General features: G+C 40.1%; 1 protein-coding gene and 1 non-coding gene across 2 annotated transcripts; both read left to right on the top strand.

Moving 5' to 3' along the window:
- The first annotated feature begins 10,085 nt into the window (after positions 1–10,085).
- On the top strand, positions 10,086–13,340 carry LOC105179433 (beta-glucosidase BoGH3B-like). The gene is made up of 8 exons (XM_011103051.1): positions 10,086–10,664; positions 10,887–10,977; positions 11,080–11,225; positions 11,375–11,618; positions 11,842–11,946; positions 12,115–12,297; positions 12,413–12,617; positions 12,758–13,340. The coding sequence occupies exons 1-8, from the start codon at positions 10,195–10,197 to the stop codon at positions 13,243–13,245; spliced, it is 1,932 nt and encodes a 643-aa protein (XP_011101353.1). The 5' UTR covers positions 10,086–10,194; the 3' UTR covers positions 13,246–13,340.
- A 1,847-nt stretch (positions 13,341–15,187) lies between these two features.
- TRNAM-CAU lies at positions 15,188–15,261 on the top strand. The gene has a single exon. It is a non-coding gene; the product is annotated as a tRNA-Met (tRNA).
- Positions 15,262–23,647: the final 8,386 nt, after the last annotated feature.

Here is a 23,647-nt window from a genome sequence, read left to right as displayed (position 1 = left end):
CAATCAATTGGGAGTCCGTGAAAACTTCCAGATCTCGGGCACCGGCTTCATGTGCGAGCTTTAAACCCAGTATGAGTGCCTCATACTCTGCTTCGTTGTTCGTCACTGGGAATGATAAGCGAACCGCAACTTCGATCTCCACTCCTTTTGGGCCTTGAATCAATATGCCTGCTCCTTCATTATTTGCGTTAGAAGATCCATCGACATGTAGCATCCATTTCGAGCAAGGCTGTTCGACTGTTTCAGGCTCTTTTTGGTCGCTGGACAACTCTACCATGAAATCTGCCAGCACCTGTGCTTTTTGGGCCGTCCTAGGCTGATAGTCAATGTCGTACTGTCCCAGTTCGACCGCCCACTTGATTAATCTCCCGAAGGCTTCAGATCGTGACATCACGTGCTTGAGAGGTAGGTTTGTTAGTACCACCACTTTATGCGACTGAAAGTAGGGTCGCAGTTTTTGAGCCGTTACTACTAAAGCAAGAGCTAGCCTTTCCATTTCTGAATATCGGGATTCTGCGCCTTGAAGCATCTTGCTGACGTAGTAGACCGAGTTTTGATTATTTCCTTCCTCCCTCACCAATACGGAGCTAACCGCATTCTCGGATACCGCCAGATACAAAAATAATATCTCTCCTTCCTTAGGGTTTGCGAGCAAAGGGGGCTGGGTAAGATATTCTTTCAACGCCTGTAGCGCCTGGTCGCATTCCACGGTCCATGTAAAGTTTTTCGCTTTCCTCAGGATCTTGAAGAACGGTAAGCTTCTATCTGCCGACGGGGATATGAACCTGCTCAGTGATGCGATCTTGCCTGTAAGTTTCTGAACCTCTTTGATCGAAGTCGGCGACCTCAAATTCATTATAGCCTGGATTTTTTCTGGGTTTGCCTTAATTCCTTGTTCACTAACCATGTATCCCAGAAATTTTCCTCCTCTTACTCCGAAGGTGCACTTGTCCGGGTTCAGTTTCATGTCGTATGTTCTCATACTACGGAAGGCTTGTGCGAGGTCTTCGATATGGTCCTGCGACCTCTTGCTCTTGACCAACATATCATCGACGTATACTTCCATGGTCTTCCCCAGCAAGTCACCGAACATCCTATTGACCAACCGTTGATACGTCGCACCCGCATTCTTTAGTCCGAATGGCATCATGTTGTAGTAATAAATCCCCTTCTCAGTAACGAATGAGGTTTTGTCTCTATCCTCTTCAGCCATTCGAATCTGGTGATATCCTTGATAAGCATCCATCATTGAGAAAATTTCGAAACCAGCGGTCGAGTCTACCATCATGTCGATCCGAGGCAGTGGGTACGGATCCTTCGGGCAAGCTTTGTTCATATCTGTAAAATCAACGCACATGCGCCACTTCCCTGAGGATTTTGGGACGAGTACCACGTTAGAAAGCCAATCAGTGTATTGGACCTCCGATACGTACCCGGCTTTAAGCAGCTTTTTGACCTCCTGTCTGATGACTTCGTTTTTGTTGCTGCCAAACGACCTCTTCCTCTGTTGTGCAGGTCGAGCCATCGGGTCGACATTCAATCGGTGCACAATGACCTCCAGAATGATCCCTGTGAAGTCAGATGGGCTCCATGCGAACATATTAGCATTTTTTCTCAAAAATTCGATCATGGCCATCTCTCCATCGTTCATACTGGACCCTATTCGGGTCGTTCTACTGGGCTTCCTCGGGTACGAGCTGAATCGCCTTGTATTCTTCGCTGGGTTTCAACTGCTCGGCCTCGTACGGTCGGAGTTTTGCGTCCTCTCTAGTTTTTTGCTTCTTTGGCTTCGGTTCCCCTTTCAGTGATAAATTGTAACACTTTCGGGTTTCCTTTTGGTCGCACGACACTTCTCCAATCCCGTATTCTGTGGGGAACTTCATCTTCATGTGGTATGTGGAGATGACCGCTCGGAACGAGTTCGGCCCTGGCCGACCTAAGATGATGCTGTATGGAAATGGAGTATCGACTACCAGAATTTTGACCATCAAGGTCTTTCTTTTCGGCTCTTCTCCCATGAACACTGGTAGCTCGATCGTCCCTAGTGAGGATGTGGTATGTGGAGATGACCGCTCGGAACGAGTTCGGCCCTGGCCGACCTAAGATGATGCTGTATGGAAATGGAGTATCGACTACCAGAATTTTGACCATCAAGGTCTTTCTTTTCGGCTCTTCTCCAGAGTTTTTCTATTTTTTATTTTTTTTCTGTTATTATTTTTAAATTTCTGACAATTGTAGATAACTATTTATAATAGCTAATATCTATTTTTTAAAATTATTTACAGAAATTATCCTGAATTTCTGAAAATTTCAAAAAATAAAATCATAAAGAATTAGTCTCATTTTAGGAAAAATATGCACAAAAATGAAATTCTTAGGAAGTTAGAGGACCTAAATGCAATTTTGGAAAAATAAGACATTTAATACAATTATTAGAAAATAATAGACTAGAAATGTAGGTTTTAGGAAATTAGAAGACCTTAATGTAATTTTCCAAAATAAGAATTTTAATAAAATTATTACAAAATTATGGACTACGATCCAATTATGTGTGTTGTTTAGGATAATTTTTTTAAAATTTTATTAATAATGAAATTTAAAAATTTTCAAATTAGATAATGACAATTGGTGCTCTGCCTCCGTCGGGACGAGGCTGTGGTCACTCCCACAGTAGTAGCCCTACCTAGGATGAGCCATTTATGGCTACGCCAGCGACCCCATCATCGGAGGTTGTGTCCCAACCCCTGTCGATTCCCGTTAACTTAGTGGGGCCAGCGGCCCCACAGAACCACCAGCTATTCAGGTCCAGAAGTTGAATGTAAATATAATATTATTTAATTTTAAATTAAATTTATATTTTTTTATCTGGTCTATTTGGCAGATTTCATACAAGTGGGATTGCGACGACCAATCGATGTTCAAACTCATCATGTCGCAGGAGGGAAAGTTCCTGCGGAGACAGTTCGCTAATGCACGGAACCAGAGAATATTTCAATTTATATTATTAATTAAATTTAATATTTTTATTTCTTATTATTTTTTAAATTGATTTTTGAATAGAAGACAACTCGGACGCCCTATCACTCAGATGGAAGTGTTCGAGAAGGTCTACAAAAAGAAAGAGGACGACTAGTAGGGTGGCCCGAGGGGGGAGGAGGTCGCAATAAGTAATAAAAAAAAATTACGTAATTTATGCTTTAAATTTTATGTTATTTTTTAATCTAATTATTTAACATGTTCGCAGGAGATGTTCTTGAGGATGATCGAGGAACGCAAGAGATAACATAACAACAATGATGAGACTCCATTGTCATCTCAAGCTCTGTGGCCTCGGACGAGCAGCAGGTCCGAATATCAACAGTGGGTGGCCGGAAGAGGGGTCAAGTATTCGGTCTCAACTCCAAAGCTTACCACTTGATTGTTGGGCCATCCCAGGCGACCCAATCGACTGCTCCCTCGCCTCACCACCACAACCGCAGCGCCCCGACATAGATGATCGGTGTCGGCGCTCAAGTGCTACATCAGAAGCGTCGATTCAACTGGCCAATTATCTAGCGCCCGAGCATCCAGTTGAAACCCTAGCACCTGACGACAACGATGATGAATACGCGGCTGGGGATAATAATTTAGATTAGGATTTTTTTCAGTATTTTGTAAAAATAAATACAATTTTATAATAATATTTTAATTCTTGTAATTGAATTATTACTTTTTTTGGTATATGATGTTTGTTCTATAAATTTATTTACTTAATTTTATAAATTTAAATTTTAAACTAAATTAAATAAAATAAATTTTATAATACATAAAACAAATTTAAATAAAATTAAATAAAATAAATGTTAAAATATATTAAAAATAATAAATTTTGTATTTGCATTTGTAACGTTTTTTTAATACATTGATAAAATGTATAATTGTCAGGTCATTACGAAAAATGTGCCAAAAACAATTACAAATTAAAACCCATGCCGTTCCAAAAGTTGTTACCAAATAAGTAAAAAAGCAGTTACAAGTGCCGTGCCAAAAATATATACAAATATAATATAAAACAGTTACAAAGAGTATTACAAAAACCGTTTCAAATATCTGGCAAATCATACCTAAATATGTTATCAAGGTTACAATAATATTTATATTAAATCCAACCTAGCAGTTAAAAAGCCTGTCCAGCTTAATTTTTTTCATGTTACTAGTTTTGTAAAGGCTACAACAGACCGTCACAAAAGACCGTTACAATTCATAACAACTTTTTACAAGCCGTTACAAATACATTGTAACGCCTCGTTTAGCCGCAGTAAGCCTAGCCATTACAAAAAAAGAAACGCGTTACAAATTTAAAAAAAAAATTGTGCCAATAAAATGATTTTTTTGTAGTGAAGATTTAACTCTTTATCATGCATCCTTGGGGATGGCAATTGGGCCGGGGCTATCGGGCCCATCCAAATCTACCCCAATTGGGACGACTTTGGTATTTTAAATATATTCAACTTTGTATAAGAAATAAAAAGAATAAAATATTAGTTGAATGTATTATTTATATCATATATTCATTTTAGATAAAAAAAAATTATATAAAATAATCTTAGTTTTCAATGAAATTTAGTTTAACAGATTAAAAATTACTTGTGACTATGGATGCTAGTTTTCTTAGATATGATGGCTTTAATTTTTATTTTCATTAGTTTGTTAGATATAATTTGTGTTACAACAAAATAATGCAGAAGAGCCCAGATTCCAAATGAATAAATCCAAATTTGAAAAAAATCTTTCTGATTCTCGAAGAATGAGGGGGCAAGCGGGCCCCTTCACAGCTAATCGATCTATCACTCAATCACAGGCCGTTCCGTCATTATCTGATTTTTTTGTTGTCTGATCTCACTCGAAATTACGTATCTACTTATCGTACTTGAAAAGATATTATATCACCGTGGGACACTTTAAAATGAATAATGTTTACCATTATATTATTCACCCTATGACAACTCTCAATGTCAGGTCCAACTTCGACTATAGAGGAATTCATTCCATTTCATTCTCTTCTTTCTTTGTTTTCAGATTTCGATTTTCACATGAATTCCACTGAACTTTTTTGTTAAGGAGTTCATATTATTCCTGGTGGGGCGGGGCGGGGCGTAGCTTATCGGGGCGGATCTCAAGTCTCCTAAGTTGCTCCAAATTCGTTCTAAAGAAAATTAATTTTATCTTCAAAATGTGAAATGAGGAGACGTGCTCGTCCTGCACAATGATGGAATTCATGTCATAAAATTAAGATTCCAAACAATAACAACAATAATGAAAAACATTTCTTTTCTAAGTCTTTTTCACAAGAAAAGCTTATACCTGCATTGCGTTCACACTCAAATTATGCAGATTATGATTAGTTATACTAATTAATAGGCTAACTTAGGCTAAATTAAAGAATGCGGTGAGTCATATACCAATTAATATCTCCAAATTTGTTAGATTTTTTATTAATTACGTCATTGATGAATTAACATTTTTACTCAAATTTTGGTCTCATCTACTTTGTCCATCCTCTTTCTCCTTCCCCTTCCTCTCACTAATGTTGACCCTTCACTCTCCCTCTCACCTTTACTCAACAAAGAGGTTTGAGCGATAGCGAGATGTTTGTCCATCTATTATCTATTTGTGCTCTATGTCTCGCTTCAAGTATGTATCTTCTTCTCTAACGCTACCGAAGAGACCGATTGCCTGAACTCTCTATATACCATGAAAGGTAGCACTAGCGAGTCAACTTAATGGCTCTTTTGAGAGATGGCTGCATAAGTGTTTATTCAACAAGTGGAAGATGGTAAGTGTTTCAAATCATATTATTAATTCTATTTAATTTTTTTTATTTCTAATTATTTTTTAAATTAATTTTTGATTAGGAGACACAACACGGACGTCTCGTCACTCATATTGACGTGTTCGAGAAGGTCTATAGAAAAAGAAAAAGGAAAACGGCCAGTGGAGCAGCCCGAAGTGGAGGAGGCCGCAGTAAGTAATTAAAAAAATTGATGTAATTTATTCTTTTAATTGTATATTATTTTTTCAATCTAATTATTTAATATGTTCGCAGGAGATGTTCTTGAGGATGACGGAGGAATGCCAGAGACAACAGAACAATAGTAAAGAGCCTCCATTGTCCTTTCAAGGCTCCGTGGCCCCGAACGTGCAGTAGGCCTGGATGTCAGCAGTGGGTGAAGATGAGCCGAGCCAAGTATTCAGTCTAGGTTTTAAGGCCCACAACTCGATTGTTGGACCACCCTAGGTGACCCAGTCGACTGCTCCCTCGCCCTTGCCACCATAATCGTCGAACCCGACATAGATGATCGAGCGTACATCAGAAGCATCGATCCCAACTGGTCCAATTATCTAGCAACCGAGCCTCAAGCTGATCCCCCGACACCTAATGACAACGACGACCACGACGAACACGCGGCCGCTGGGGATAGTAATTTAGATTAGAATTTTTTTGATATTTTGTAATAATATTTTAATTTTATAATTGAATTATTATTATTTTTGTTATATTATGTGTTTTATATAATTTTATTTACTTAATTTTACATAAATAAATTTTAAAATATATTAAATAAAAAAATAAATTTAAATAAAATTAAATATTAAAATATATTAAAAAGTAATAAATTTTGTAACTGCATTTGTAACGACTTTTGTAATACACCAATAAAATGTATAATTGTCAGGCTATTATAAAAATATATTCCAAAAATAGTTACGAATTAAACCCCAGGTCGTTCCAAATATCGTTACCAAGTAGGTGAAAAAAAATAATTAAAAATACAGTGCCAAAAATAAATACAAATATGATACAAAACAGTTACAAGAGTATTACAAAAATCGTTAATATCTAGCAAAATCATACATAAATGCGTTATAAAGACCATTATAATAATATTAGAGCAAAATCGTATTTTGGTACCATTAAAAAAGGTCAGTTTTATTTTTGGTATAACAAATTTTGCAAGTTCGGGTTTTAATACTATTAAATCAAAAAATAAATATTTTTTGTACCAACTTAACGGCAGAGCCCCTGTGGCCTTAACGGCCGTCAATCCTACCATTTTGGCGGGAAAAGTCACATAAGTTTGAAAAAAAGAGGAAAAATTGTTCTTCTAATATTCCATAGTGTTTTAGTACCATTAAATCTAAAAATAAACCTTTTTGGTCCTATAAAATCATGTGCGCCACAAAATAAGTAATAAACACATTTCAAAATAATAGATAGATTCCATAAACATGAAGTAAAATATATTGGTTATAAATACACGATTTGAGCTAATTGAAACATGATTTGACAAAACCCACTTGACAAAATATATGCATTGCAATACACAATTTTTCGCTAATTGAAACCTACCAAAAAATTTCAACTTATATATTTAGTATATGGCTTTGATAATTTTAAATAAAGTGATAAAGGAATTTATTAACATATATAAAAATATATAAGATAAAATTTCGTTGAACAAATAGGTGTAAGAATTTGTAAAATCGAGCTTAAAAATAACTACAATACAGACTCACAGTTTATATGGATGGATTTTTAAAATTCGGCTATCCATAGAAAGAACTTATAAATTTAATATGTTACTCAAGACTCATATTAGTTAATACAGAAAATGATAAATCATTATAAAATTATTTAAAATTATCATATAATTTCATAAAGAGTACCGTTCTGTAGAGAAGGGCAATACCGTATAGCATAATTCAAGGAACTTTATAAATTTACCCAAATTTTCAAAAATTCAAAAAATTAACAAGCATTATATATATCAGGTAATAAAACTTTATAAAAGGTTTCATAACGAAAAGACATCTAGAAATAGGTTAAATACTTGTATAGGTTGAAGTCTTTGGTGGGTTTCAATTAGCGAAAAATTGTGCATTGCAATGCATATATTTTGTCAAGCGGGTTTTGTCAAATTTTTGTCAAACTAGGTTTCAATTAGTTCAAATCGTGTATTTATAATCAATATATTTTGCTTCATATTTATGAATTATATTTTTAATTTTGGAATGTGTTGTATTACTTATTTTGTGTCGCACATGACTTTATGGGACGAAAAAGACTTATTTTTAAGTTTAATGATACGAAAATAAATATTGGAAGATCAATTTTCCCTCTTTTTGCTCAAACTCATGTGACTTTTCCACCAAATTGTGAGGTTGACCGCCGTTAAGGCCCATGTGCACGGCACATAGGCTCTGCCGTTAAGTTGGTACAAAAAATGCTTATTTTTTGGTTTAGTGGTACCAAAATCTGAACTCGCAAAATTTGTGGTACCAAAAATAAAATTAACATTTTTTAATGATACCAAAACAGGATTTTACCCAATAATATTATATCAAATATAATGTAGTAGTTACAAAAGCCGTTCCAACTCTTTTGTTTTCATGTTACTAGTTTTGTAACGGTTACAACAGACCGTCCCAGAAAACCGTTATAGTTTATAACAGCTTTTGTGCAAGCCATTACAAATACTTTGTAATGCCTCGTTTACTCGTGGTTGGCCTAGCCGATATGAAAAAAAAAGCGTTACAAATTTAAAAAAAAAAATCGTTCCGAAAACCGTTCCAATAGAATAATTTTTTGTAGTGAAGATATAACTCTTTCTCATTCGTCCTTGAAGATGGCAATTGGGCCGGGGCTACCAGGGCTCTGTCTAGGTCCACCTCAACTGGGATGAGTTTGGTATTGATATTAGCAAGTTTGGGATGAGTTATTATGAGCTTTATACCGGATCTGTCCTGTTTATTTTATAAATAATATTTATTATTCATTTTTTTTATATATGATATATTATTAATAGAAAATTATGGTATTATATATAAATTATTAAATAATCTTAAATATATCCAACTCTATATTAAAAATACAAAGAATAAAATATTAGTTGAATGTATTATTTATATCATATAATTTATTTTAGATAAAAAAATTATATAAAATAATCTTTGTTTACAATGAAATTAAAAGTTACTTGTGACTATGGATACTAGTTTTCTCAAATATGATGGCTGTAATTTTCATTTTCATTAGTTTGTTCGATATAATTTCTGTTGCAACAAAATAATGCTTGAATTTTGTTAAGGAGTTCATATTCGTTCCGGGCGGGGCGGGGCGTGACGGACTGGGGTGGATCTCAAGTCTCCCAAGTTGCTCCAAACTCGTCTTATTATCATTTCGATTCTTTCTAAATAAAATTAATTGTATCTTCAAAATGTGAAATGAGGATACATGTGATCGTCCTGCATAATGGTGGGATTCATTACATAAAATTAAGATTCCAAACAATAGCAACATAGTGAAAAACATTTCTTTTCAAAGATTTTTTTCACAAGAAAAGCTTATACCTGCATTGCATCCACACTCAAATATTCAGATTATGATTAATTATACTAATTAATAGCCTAACTTAGGTAAATTAAAGAATGCGGTGAGTCATCTACCAATTAATATAACCAAATCAGTTAGATTTTTTATTAATTACATAATTAATGAATTAACATTTATACTCAAGTTCTGGTCTCATCTACACGTACTCAACTAGATGAGGACGTCTTGGTCAACTCATACATCAAGAACACTACATTTAATTAGATAAGGTAATTCAATTTCATTAATTACTGAAAAAATTATTTTTTTTAAACAAATTATCTTTTGTATACGTACTTTAAGTGTATGTTTAATATTTTTTTAATTATTATATTTAAATCTAATCCTCAATTAAGGTTAAATGTATATTTGTTTAAGTAAAAAATTAAATTATGCATTTACACTTTGACTAAAAAGATTATTTTGAAGTGCTTCATATTAATCACCAAACCTTATCCGGTCATTATAATGAATTGCATTACTACATACCAAAGAGCTCTACCCCAATTGCAACTCCATCACCATCTTCAGCTATAAATATATGCTTTCTTAGTGTCTACGACCTCGTCATTGCTCATACCAATATATCTACCTACTTTTCTTGATTCTTCCCTACTTTCTGCAACAGCAGGTTTGGATTAATTTCTTGCTTTCTTCCATTATTAATCTCTTTCCAAGTAAATTAATTTATTGTCCCATAGATGTTTGTGGGATGACCTATTGTTGTCCAATTATGTAAGGTATTATTAACTCATACATATACTTTTGTCAGTGGATCTACAATGAAGTCAAGATTCATGTCCTCAGTTTCAACGATTCTGGGGCTACTCCTATTGCTCCAAATAGCATCCCGGGTCGGAGCTGCCGCAACCCGAGACCCGAAGACAAGCACACTGTACAAGGACCCAAAGGAACCCATGAACAAGCGGATAAAGAATCTGATGCAGCAGATGACATTGGAAGAGAAAATCGCACAGATGTCTCAAGTCGATCGACAGCAGGCGGAGGCAGACCCCAAGATCCTTAGGGATTACTCCATTGGGAGTCTCATCACCGCACCCGACAGACCTCCACGAGGCGACCACCGCGCCACCGCGGAGCAGTGGGTGGACATGGTGAACGGCTATCAGGGCTGGTCCTTGTCCAGCAGGCTTGGAATCCCTATGCTTTACGGGACTGACGCTGTGCATGGGCATAACAATCTCTACGAGGCTACTATTTTTCCTCACAATGTCGGCCTTGGAGCGACCAGGTTAGGCGATTTGGATAAGAATTGCTCGTTATTATAACTTATGATTACAATGTTCCATTGAATTTATTTAATTTTTGCCTTATTTAGAAACAAATATTTGATTTAATAAGTCTGTATTTAGTTAAATATAATTAAATAAAGATTATATAAGTTAGAAAGGAGAATGTTGGAAGAATCATTATAATTTTTCATTAATTGTTCTGGGTAACTATTGTATTGCAGAGATCCAGAGCTGGTGAAGAGGATTGGGGCAGCAACAGCAATTGAAACCAGGGCTACTGGCATACCCTTTGCCTTTGCACCATGCATTGCGGTTCGTATGATCAATTATTACATGCAATATCTATATATATATATATATACATTTATATTAAGTATTTAAAATTGAGTTGAAAATTTTGGTATATATATGTAGGTATGTAGAGATCCAAGATGGGGTCGATGCTATGAGAGTTACAGCGAGGATCATAAAGTTGTCGAACAGATGACGGATATTATTCTTGGCCTACAAGGAGAAATTCCTCCCAATTCAAGAAAGAGCGTCCCTTACGTTGGTGGCAAGTAAGTTAATTAGCGACAATATTTTGTTTTTTAAAAGGAAAACATTGTGTTTGTATTTTTTTTTTCTTTATTTATTTTACATTGAGAATATATAGTTGAAATTGGCCTTTTATTTTAAATTTATTATTTATTTTATTGATCGAAAACAGGGACAAAGTAGTGGCTTGTGCAAAGCATTTTGTGGGTGATGGGGGCACTGTAAAAGGGATAAATGAGAACAACACAGTGACAGATTGGCATGGATTGCTCAGCATTCATATGCCTGGATATTACCATTCCGTTATCAAGGGTGTTTCCACTGTTATGGTTTCTTATTCAAGTTGGAATGGGGTAAAGATGCACGCAAACAGGACTCTTATCACTGGTTTCCTCAAAGGCACCCTCAAATTCAGAGTATGTATTATCTACTATTAATATTATAACTTTATTTAGATTGTAGAATTGCCAATCTTGATATATATGTATTGGGAAAAATGCAATTTACATATGAGAATGAAAAATAAAATAGTAAATTACTTTGTGTGTATTTGTTCATTTCAGATAATATAGGGGTTAAATTGCATTTAATCCTATTAGTGTATATATTTTAATTCTGTTTTTTGGTTTGATTTTTCAGGGTTTTGTCATCTCGGATTATCAAGGTATAGACAGAATGACCTACCCCTGGGGATCCAATTATTCAACCTCACTTCAAAAAGCAATAAATGCTGGCGTTGACATGGTTGGTTAGATATATATATATATAGTTCTTCAAATTTTTTATTTTAAAATAATATTATGTACATATCACATTTATTTCATATATATATATGTGTGTGTGTGTGTGTCTGTGCAAAGAAAAGGTTATTTAATATAAAACGAGGATGATTTTTTTGGTAATATAATACAGGTGATGGCGCCACATAATATCACAGAATTTGTTCAGATTATGACGTCCCATGTGAAGAACAAGTTAATTCCAATGAGTCGAATTGATGATGCAGTGAGAAGAATTCTGAGGGTCAAATTCTCTTCAGGCCTTTTTGATAACCCTCTATCTGACTATAGTTTGATTGATAAAATAAGAACTCAGGTAAGCGATTTAATCATCTCTAGAAGATTGACATTGATTTAATCAAATGACGTCCACAGTTCTAATTTTCGTCCATTAACTAATTTTTGCTTTGTTTATGGCCCAATTCGGACAGGCCCACAGGAATTTGGCAAGAGAGGCTGTAAGAAAATCACTCGTGTTGTTAAAGAATGGAAAAGATGCCAGCAATCCTCTGATTCCGCTCCCAAAAAATACATCCAAAATCTTGGTTGCAGGAACGCATGCCAACAATCTTGGACTACAATGCGGTGGTTGGACAATCTCTTGGCAAGGGCAAAACGGCCACAACCTCACAACTGGTATGCATACTTTATTCAAACCGTCGGAATTATTGTACTTATGTAATTTTTACTCTTGAATATTTTTTATATCCATGTTTTCTGGCTTCTATTAATTTCTTTCGTGGATACTTAGAATATGTTTCCTATATATGCTTTAGGAACAACAATACTGAGTGCAATTTCAGAAGCAGTGGATGCTAGTACAGAAATTGTCTACAGCGAAAACCCTGACGTTGAATCATTGAAGGACAACAAATATTCATATGCTGTCGTGGTGGTGGGGGAGCATACTTATGCCGAAACTGCTGGCGACAATCTGAACCTTACTATCCCAGAACCCGGATTGAGTACAATGAAGAATGTCTGCAGCAAAGTTAAGTGTGTGGTGGTGTTGATTTCGGGACGGCCGTTGGTGGTGGAGCCGTATCTTCCCATGATGGACGCCTTGGTGGCTGCATGGCTGCCGGGAGGTGAGGGACAAGGGGTGGCTGATGTGCTCTTTGGGGATTATGGATTCACCGGAAAGTTGCCAAGAACTTGGTTCAAGAGAGTGGACCAACTCCCTATGAATGTTGGAGATGAGCATTATGACCCTCTTTTCCCCTATGGATTCGGGATCACAACACAACCCACTGGAGCAAGATAGAGATACATACATATACACACATTAGTTTCTATATTTACTTACGTTCGTTTTACAAGTTTTGGTCTATCTTTAATTTTCTGTTTGTATCTTTTTCGGGAAACCAAATTCAAAAAAAGTTGTGACTTTAATAAAGTGAATTATAATTACATCTGATCCGTCTTCGAAAAAATGATGAACTCGACCTCAGGTGTTAATCGTTCACTGTACAGAAATCGTCGAACGGATCAATAGTACCTGAGAACCACAAAAGATGGTTAGGCTAGTGTGGATGAATGACGACACTCCGATACCTAAGTCAGATTTTAATATAGAGAATATAGATAATCTGTTTCTGAGAGTAGAATCACGTTATCTTATTCATGATTTCCTTTCTCTTATTTATTAGAAAATCGTATTTATGGTAAGTGCTCGTTTATGGGGGTCTAATGCAACGTTAATCAGTTTTCCATTGATCATGCTTGCAGATCACGCGCCAATTAATCCTCCTAGATTAAAGCCGTCTATCTTGTCTGAAGATGTTATCAGATGAATGCTCGCTATAATGAGGCGCTTATTGACCGAAATACCCGTTTTACCATTAAGGAAGGGTAATTTTGCCTTTTCATAATTTTTCCTTATCATTAGTCCCCTATTTCAGTGTGTGTGACCTTTCACGCATACAGAAGTTGAATAGTCACCTTTCTGAAGTAATTGCCTCGATTCGAGCGAGACACGTATTGACCGATTGTGGTTACCTTGGGCTTTGTGCCCATACGCGTCATTCTCTAAGTGGTTCTTTCTTTTTTGTTATCCCGCCCAGTCCTCTATATATATAGAGGTTCCATTCAAATAAAATCTTTGTTGATTTCTCTTATATGTTCAAGGTCGCTGCCTTCCTTCTTCGATCTCAATACTCGCTGCTCGATCTCGTCCTCGATGCTCAAGGTACTATGTCTTATTCCCAATCCAATTCTGATTCGAATTCTGCTACTCATTCCAATACAATTGAGTCCCCCATTCCCAACGAGGGTCCGTTAAGGTTTAGGTCGCGTTGCAATAGACGAGCTGAGGAGTCTACCTTAGATGATAATCCTACCTATGAAAAATTCCAAGCTATGTTAGAGCGTAGTCCTTGGGCTGGCATAGTTAGCACCGTAAAGCTGCAAATTCACCATATAAAGGAGAAATATTATATCCTAACAACTTCGAAGTAGTTATTCCAAGGTCGTTTGACCGTATGCATCGCCCACCCAAGGGTTTCTGCGCCTTTTCACTTAACCATTTTGATGCTGGGTTACGACACCCTTTAGCTCCTTATGTAGCTCAGATGCTTAGTCGTCTTGAATTATGCCCCATGCAGCTATCTCCCAATTCCATTCGTCATTTAATCCTCTTTATAATTATAATGAGAGTTCACTGTTTCGAACCTAATTTCGAGAATTTCTTGACCTTTTATTCTTTTACTACTTTTGGTAGATCGTCCGATACTGGCTTCTCTTATTTGTCTGCACGTTGGGATTGTAGATATTTAGATCCCCTTACTTCCAATGTAGGCCCTTGGAAAGAGAGGTTTATCTTCGTTCGACCTCCTCCAGATCGAGAATGGCCTTTCAAATGTGACTGGGTTGTAGAAAAACCTAAACCTGTGATCGAAGGAGTGGGGTTGGAAGGAGACCAAATAAACAGCCTTACCTCCTACCGGTATCATCCGAAGAAAATCCTGGTAGAAGAAGTTCTCTGGCTTGCACATCTTACTCCAGCACCCCTTCAAGTGGAGGGTTCCTTAGGTGAAAGATTCATTTACCTCAATTTCTAACTCTGCTGCAAGTAGTTGTATTCTAATAAAAATCTTCTTTTGCAGACGACATGGTTACCCAGGCTCGTATACCCAACGGATTAGAGCGGCCCAGGCCAGGGCTGCGGCTGAATTTGGTTATTCACCATGTACGAGGATCCCTGCTAAGCATCCATGGCTGAATGGTTAAAGCGCCCAACTCATAATTGGCGAATTCGTAGGTTCAATTCCTACTGGATGCACGCAATGGGACCCTCCAATAAGTCTATTGGAATTGGTTCTGTATCAATGGAATCTCATCATCCATACATAACGAATTGGTGTGGTATATTCATATCATAATATGTAAATAGTAAGAACTAGCATTCTTATTGAGACTAGAACTCATAGGGAAGAAAATAGATTTATGGATGGCATTAAATATGCAGTATTTACAGACAAAAGTATTCGGTTATTGGGGAGAAATCAATATACTTCTAATGTCGAATCAGGATCAACTAGGACAGAACTAAAGCATTGGGTCGAACTCTTCTTTGGTGTCAAGGTAATAGCTATGAATAGTCATCGACTTCCGGGAAAGGGTAGAAGAATGGGACCTATTATGGGACATACAATGCATTACAGACGTATGATCATTACGCTTCAACCGGGTTATTCTATTCCACCTCTTCATCTTCTCCAGTTGCTCAGGTGGCACCACCTCCTCCAACTGTCTCAACTTGACCTACGATGGAAGGTTCCATTGTTCCGGTGGAGGGTATCCCTAGGGATGCTACTCCTATTGAGGTCGAGAGCGAGGACACACGATCTAGGGGTTTGGTTCGGTCCCCTAATGTTGAGAGGTCGCACGATGGTTCTTGCACTGGTGAGTCTAGCCCTGGTGGAGGAGGAGTAAGAGCCTCATTCGATCCAACATGAGAAGTCGATCCCAATCCCTTAGCAAATTACACATCAGAATCCGCCAGGGCAGAAGATTTAAGGAATATGGAGCTTCTGAACGATGTTACTGAATGTTGGAAGAAAGCTCGTGAAGATTTGCGAATGCCCCATCATTTGACAGCTCAATTAGAAGGTGAAAAATTGGCCCCAGATTGGAAAGTCTCTTCCAGCAGCACAGTCCTTGGTACTCAATCGGGCCAGGATTCCTGGGAATTCAATAATGCGAGTTGCCTTCCCCGCGATCAAGCGGCTCTGCTTCAAACCTCTTTTACCCGTCTCGAAGAACATTGTGCCCATTCTTTAGTCCTGGTGGCCAAGGCGATGGAGACGGGGAAAGAAGAAGGCTTTTCTGTTGGGCATGCTGCTAGGAAGGTCGTAGGAGCAATTGAAGGTCGAGATGATTACCTTAAGTCAGATGATTTTTCAGCTCGCATCAAAGAGGCCAGCATTCAAGGTGCCCGCGATTCCATGAAAGCTCCTGCCTTTGAGTCTGCCATAGAGATTAAAGTTGCAGATTACCTGATGCAAGGATTTGACACATGCAAGAGCCAAGTCACTACTTTAAATAGATTTGCTCCCGGTTTTGACGTGTCAAAACTAGATCCTAGTCTCGATGATAAGCTGCAGTCATTTGCCGACGAAGAAGTTCCTCCACCTGCTCATGAGTTCGCGCCCCTTCTAGATGAGACTGAAGAAGATTGATGACTTGTAATTGTGTTTTGAACTCATTGTTGTAATATTCTGATGACGTTCATGTCTTGTATTCGTGACTTGAATTTTACCATATCTAAGCAATCTCTCTATGGATCACTTATGTTTTTTATCTTTTTCAGATTCGTACATAATCGTCCTTTTTCAGGTTATCTTTTTCAGATAAAATGCGATCTTTTTTAGATCGCTCTAATATTGCTTTGATGTTTATAAGTTAAAACTAAAATCTTTTTCAGATTTACTTATCTCGTCCTTTCATAGGCAAGAACTGAATCCAAATCTTTTTTTAGATCGTTATTTTTTCGACCTTTTACAGGTATAATAGGGATCTTTTTCAGATCGTCTGCGTTATTGCGACCTTTTTTAGGTTCTCAGAAATTGAAACAAGATCTTTTTCAGATTGTTTATATTATTTCAACCTTTTTCAGGTTCTCTAACATAGAACTTTCTAAGATTATGTATATTCCATGGCCGGGTATCACAGGCGTGCTCTTCATCATTGCAGCGGAATGTAAATCTTATATATTTTTCGCCTGTGCGGCCTCAAAGGTTACGCCTAACCTTCATCCGACTTTCGTACACATCAGAGTATAGCGATAGCCCGTCGTGTGTCTTCGATACTGAAACTCACTCGCTGAGGCTCTCGGCACTCGTGCCATTACGTCTCGCACACAATCTCGGAACCTGCCGACATATTGCTCAATGGCAAGGAGCATCCTCGCTCCTTCTCGGCATTACGGCGCTACTCCTGGCCCCGCAACGCCCATCTCATGCCCAACACTCACTCGGTACATCCTAGGCGCTCGCCCTCGTCATGGCCGCCTTCTATGTCTCGCCCGAGTAGGACAACATCATAAGTCCAAGGTCCAATTGATATGCCGACATCTTGCCGTTCTCCCGCACGACATGCCCGACATGCCTTCTTGCCTTTTGGCTTTGGCTTCGCAATATGCCCACAGTGCGGCGTCTTCCCACAGCCGCCTATCTATAGCCAACGGACCCCCATGGATGGCTAGAACTCGATAGCGCATTCCATGAGTTGGATCACGAGGTCTTGTAATGCTTGCATTGATCACCCATTCGCACGAGAGGGGTTGCCCCAGATATCCCGCAGCCCGTGGGGCAACCTTGCACGTCACACGGAGCCTCTCGACAGTCTCGGCGCCCAACGTAGGTCATCCTGGCCCTATGTTGCCCGTCAAGTTTTCAAGCCCTTCGGGGACTCTAGCGCTCCTCTCACGAGGTGCCTCGAGCAGGCTCTTGAAGGCCCCCATATTGCCCCCAAGAGATGCTCACTTAGTGTAGAAGTCGTCTCATGCTACTGCCATCGTGCACGGGGAGAACTGGCTGATGCTCATTGTATCATGTCCCCCTTATAATAGGCTTAAGAAAATAATATCTTGTTCCAAGAGTAGAACACTCAAAGGGCCGAGGAGTGCACTTTTCTCGCATCTCTAAGTATAAAGCACTCTGCTCCGCACATTAGCTTCTACTCGCGCCCAAGGTTGCGCTCCATCATCTCTGCGTGTTGGCCGACATCCCCTAGTCGCCCGCACGTCGTCCACAGGTAACAACCGACCTGTGAGACCCTCACCCACTCGATCTGTTGACGTCCTTGTCAACACATACACAAAGGATTGAGGTGTATGCGGTGCCCAATACTCTCTTAGTATCTCGCGACACCAGACCGACCTCCTGCTCTTTTGAGTGCTCCAATCGTGAAGTGCCTCTCCAGCACAACACGAGATCTCCTCAAAGCGATGTCAAGCTCCTCCTCTATAAAACACACTGTCTCTTGATACACTCATTCAACACTAAACATGAACGGAAGTCTGCGCCTCTCTCTGCACTCTCTTCCTATGGTGGCGGGTAGCTCTCAACAAGCAGTGCCTTTATACACTCGCTAGATCGCCTCAAGCTGGAAGTCTGTGTACTCGTCTACACTTGCTTTCCCAATGTTGCTAACATTAGAAGTCTGTGCCTTTCTCTACACTCTCTTCTCAATGTAGCCTGTTGAAGTTGGAAGTTTGTGCCTCGCTCTACACTCTCTTCGGTAGTTTGTGTCTCTGTACACTCTCTTCGGAAGTCTGTGCTTGGCTCTACACTCTCTTCCCGACCCTCTCAACTGCGTTCCAACTCTTGTCAAGTGCGCTTCTAAAATCTCCAATGCTCCTCAAGACAGTGCCTCAATATACTCGAATTGATCTGGAACGAAGGAAGTGCGGAGTCTGTGTTGTCCCTCAAAACAGTGCCTCGAATACACTCGAATTGTTTTTGGAACGATGAAGTGTGGAGTCCCGGCAGCACACACTTCACACTCTCTACCCCACTCGATGTGTTGCAGCGGCAACAAGCAAACCCGCCTCTGTGGTAGACCAATACTCGAACACTTGCAAACACATACCGGCCGGATGCTCAACTGTCGGAACCATGCTGCTCGTGGACTGTACGTCTCTCAAAAAGGGTTATCACTCAAACCCGCACTGAATGGGACCACTTCCCTCAATCCGGTTGACGACCAAGCTTTCCTAACTTGACCACAAAGCACAATCTCGTTGTCTCGTCCCGAGCACTTTACTGCAACTGCAAGGATAGGATCTCTGAATCTCTGTCCGGCAGCAAAACTCCAAACGCCAGTCTTGCATTGGTCCGATCACAAACAAGAATGGGATGTACAACTCCCATCTCAACTGCACTAACAAGGTTGGGGTCTCCCGCTCCCCATTTCGGTAGTAACATCACGTTCGAATCTGGCCTGTGCGAAAGTCAAACTCAAATTCATATCTCCGCCCGGCAGCACCATGCTGCTCATGGTGCCAATGGAGCCTGCTGCTCCCATCAAATTCTCAACTCGGTAGTCCCCATCGAAAATCTTAGACCATAGAGCCCATAATATGGTGTCAGAATCCCGTCGAGCAATGTTCTCCACTGAGCTCAAAATCGTGCTCCTGATGAGCACCTAACACACGGCTTAGTGGGCTGCTCCCACTCAAGCTCAGGACAAGTCGTCTTTCTCACATAACGGATGCCTATGCTCCTTGGTTCTTAAAGTGTGTCGTCTTCCGCTAAACGCACCCTCATATACCACAATAGCATTTCATCCCATAACTCTGCTTGGCCACACACGACTCGCACTGGCAACTGCCCAAACGGAAAAGGGTCTCAACGTTCACTCCTTGCAACCCTAAGGGTGGCTCGTTCCACGCACCTCATGTGCAACTGTGCTTCGGCTCCTGAATATTCAGCACGTCCTCCTCTGCTGGAAGATCTTCAGACTAATGAGAATGTGGCCCTTCATCCACCACTCTTAACTCAAGGTGGTATCTCGCCCACCAAAACGGCCTCGTTGCGACGACCGCCTCCTGGCTTGCGGCACTCCGCACACATGGTTGCTATAACACACTCACAAACACGGCTCTCGCAGTCCACCCGATGCATCGGCATGTCCCCCTCTCGCTCAGGGAAGCCAAGTGAACTCTGAAGCCTGAATATCAATTTGCCGAAAAAAATTTTGAACCACGGTTGACATATTGCTCCGCGCTTCTATTACGCTCACACCTCTGCCAACCAACAACAACGAAGTTGGACCGTAGCCGCTTGCTCCCTGAAGCAGCCTAAACGCGCACAAAGGACTCTACCCAACATGATCTCTGCAGTAGACGTCCCCGAAAATCATTTTGATGTCTCCCAGAATCACAATAGTATGATTTTGTCTCAACTGATGGTCTCAACTGATACTAACTCGCCTCTACATAACGTGGAGCTCATATGCAATTCTTCAACTGGAAGTTCTCATTCTCTCGGTTCGCAACATACCTCGCCCCATGATGGAACGAGGCTCTGATACCACTTGTCACAGGCGTGCTCTTCATCATTGCAGCGGAATGTAAATGTCATATATTTTTCGCTTGTGCGGCCTCAAAGGTTATGCCTAACCTTCGTCCGGCCTTCGCACACATCAGAGTATAGCGACAGTCCGTCGCGTGTCCTCGATACTGAAACTCACTCGTTGAGGCTCTCGGCACTCGTGCCTTTGCATCTCGCACACAATCTCGGAATCTGCCGACGCATTGCTCAATTGCAAGAAGCATCCTCATTCCTTCTCGGCAGTACGACGCTACTCCTGCGCCCGAAATGCCCATCTCATGCCCAACACTCACTCGGTACATCTTAGGCGCTCGCCCTCGTCATGGCCGCCTTCCATGTCTCGCCCGAGTAGGACAACATCATAAGTCCGAAGCCCAATCGATATGCCGACATCTTGCCGTTCTCCCACACAGCATGCCCGACATGCCTTCTTGCCTTTCGGCTTTGGCTTCGCAATATGCCCACAGTGCGGCGTCGTTCCACGACCACCTATCTATAGCCAACAGACCCCCATGGATGTCTAGAACTCGATAGCGCATTCCATGAGTTGGATCACGAGGTCTTGTAATGCTTGCCTCGATTACCCACTCGCACAAGAGGTGTTGCCCTAAATATCCCGCAGCCCGTGGGGCAACCTTGCATGTTACACGGAGCTTCTCGGCAGTCTCGGCACCCAACGTAGGCCATCCTGGCCCTACGCTGCCCGTCAGGTTTCCAAGCCCTTCGGGGACTCTAGCGCTCCTCTCACGAGTTGCCTAGAGCCGGCTCTTGAAGGCCCCCATCATGCCCCCAAGAGATGATCACTTAGTGTAGAAGTCGTCTCATGCTACTATCGTCGTGCACAGGGAGGACCGGCTGATGCTCATCGTATCATGTCCCCCTTATAATAGGATTAACAAAATAATCTCTTGTTCCAAGAGTAGAACACTCAAAGGGCCGAGGAGTGCACTTTTCTCGCATCTCCAAGTATAAAGCACTCTGCTCCACACATTAGCTTCTACTCGCGCCCAAGGTTGCGCTCCATCGTTGCTGCGTGCTGGCCGACATCCCCTAGTCGCCGGGGGAGGACTCGTCCATTTACGTCTTCGTGCATGTATGATCCTCTTCTCTTTATTTCGACAATTTTGTAATGTCCTTCCCATGCCGGGTCCAATTTTTCCACATATTTTGAAACCTCGACCTTTTTAGCACTAGGTCGCCAATCTGTAATTCCCTTGGTCTCAGTTTCTTTTTGTAATTCCTCAGCATCAATCCCTTGTGGTGGCGTATTTTTGCATACACTGCGTCTCTTTTTTCCTCCACTGCGGTGAGATCGAATGCCCTTTATTCCTCATTGGTCATCGAGTCGTAGCTCGCTATCCTCTAAGTCTCTTCACCAATTTATGCAGGAATGACAGCTTCAGAACCATAAATTAAACAAAAAGGGGTTTCACCTGTAGCAGTTCGTGGGTTGTTCGATAAGCACACAAAACTCCTGGTAGCTCCTTGTCCCACGACCCTTTGGACTTTATCCTGGCTTTCAAGTGTTGGAGGATGGTTCTGCTCGTCACTTCCGTTTGCCCATTCGCTTGAGGATGGTCGACCGATGTGAAATTTTATTGAATTTTTAACTCCCTCAGCCAAGTCATAATTTGCTTGCCTTGAAATTGCATACTTTTGTCTGATATTAAGATCCTCGGTACTCCAAGTCTGCAGACTATGTTTTTCCAAATGAAATTAATCATCTCCTTTCAGATATTCTTGATACAACTTCTGTTTCGACCTATTTGGAGAAATATTTGATTGCGACCACTATATACTTGTCTGAGCTTTGGCTAGAGGGAAAGGTCCTAAAATGTCAATTCCCTATTGGTCGAATGGGCACGCAATCTGTATCGGTTTCATTGGAGTAGCTGGTACATGTGTCTGTAAGGCATACCTTTGGCAACTTTCACATTTTTGAACTAACTCTTTAGAGTTTTTCATCTTGGTGGGCAAAAAATATCCATGTCTTGCAATCTTTTGTGCTAGCGATCTAGCACCAGAATGATTGTCGCAGCTTCCCTCATGAATCTCTCTCATCACATATTCTGCTCGGTCATGATCCAGACATTTCAACAATGGTCTTTCTATGGATCGCTTGTACAGATCGGATCCAATCACCACAAATCTGGGTGCCTTGAATTTTAATCTCCTAGCTTGTACTGGGTCTTCAGGTAGCACTCCTTCTTTTAGATAGCGCACGATTTCGTCCTTCCATGGACATGTTGGTTCGACTGTATTGATCTCCAATGCTTCTGAGATCGTTGGCCGATCTTTTTATCATGACTGTAATTTTTCGATCTTTTATTCCTGATAAGAATAAGAGAGCTCCTAATTTCGAAAGCGAGTCAGCTTTACCATTCTCGCACCTCGGAACTTGCTGGATCAAGCATTTTTTAAATTTTTACATCAGTGATTTTGCCCTTCTGTGATTCATCGTCATAGATTTCTCTTTGGTTTCTTGAGTCCCTTCTATCTGCATTGCCACTAACTCTGAATCTATATATATCTCCAACATTTCCACTCCAGCATCGTGGGCCAACTGTAGCCCAATATTAGGGCCTCGTACTCTGCCTCGTTATTAGTCATTGAGAAGGATAACCTCCCACCGACCTCTATCTCTATTCCCCTTGGCCCTTGAAGCAAGATCCTAGCTCCTCCATTATTAGCGTTTGACGAACCGTCCACGTGTAACATCCACGTTTCGACCTCTAGAGTTAGCTTCATCACAAAATCCGCTAAGATTTGTCCCTTTTCTACTATCCTTGCCTGACATTCAATATCGTACTCACCGAGCTCGACCGTCCATTTAACTAATCTTTCGGAGGCTTCTGGTCGCGACAATATGCTTTTGATCAGTTGATTTGTTAATACTACAACCTTGTGGCATTGCAAGTAGGGTCGTAACATATCCCACAACCTTGTGGCATTGGAAGTTTAATCTCCTAGCTTGTTGACGTAATAAATTGAGTTCTGGATCCTCTTCTCCTCTCTCACCAACACTGAACTTACCGCATTTTCTGACACTGCTAAGTACAGATACAATATCTCCTTCCCTTGCGTTCGCTAGCAAAGGTGGTGATCTCAAAT

Source organism: Sesamum indicum, unplaced genomic scaffold, assembly GCF_000512975.1.
Source record: "Sesamum indicum cultivar Zhongzhi No. 13 unplaced genomic scaffold, S_indicum_v1.0 scaffold00157, whole genome shotgun sequence".
Taxonomy (NCBI): Eukaryota; Viridiplantae; Streptophyta; class Magnoliopsida; order Lamiales; family Pedaliaceae; genus Sesamum; species Sesamum indicum.
This window is presented reverse-complemented; position numbering and strand designations above follow the sequence as displayed.

Coding starts and splice junctions, on each gene's coding strand:
- LOC105179433 (XM_011103051.1), top strand. CDS start 10,195: ATGAAGTCAAGATTCATGTCCTCAGTTTCAACGATTCTGGGGCTACTC. Junction 11,226..11,374: donor GTCCCTTACGTTGGTGGCAA/GTAAGTTAATTA, acceptor GATCGAAAACAG/GGACAAAGTAGTGGCTTGTG. Junction 11,619..11,841: donor AAGGCACCCTCAAATTCAGA/GTATGTATTATC, acceptor TTGATTTTTCAG/GGTTTTGTCATCTCGGATTA.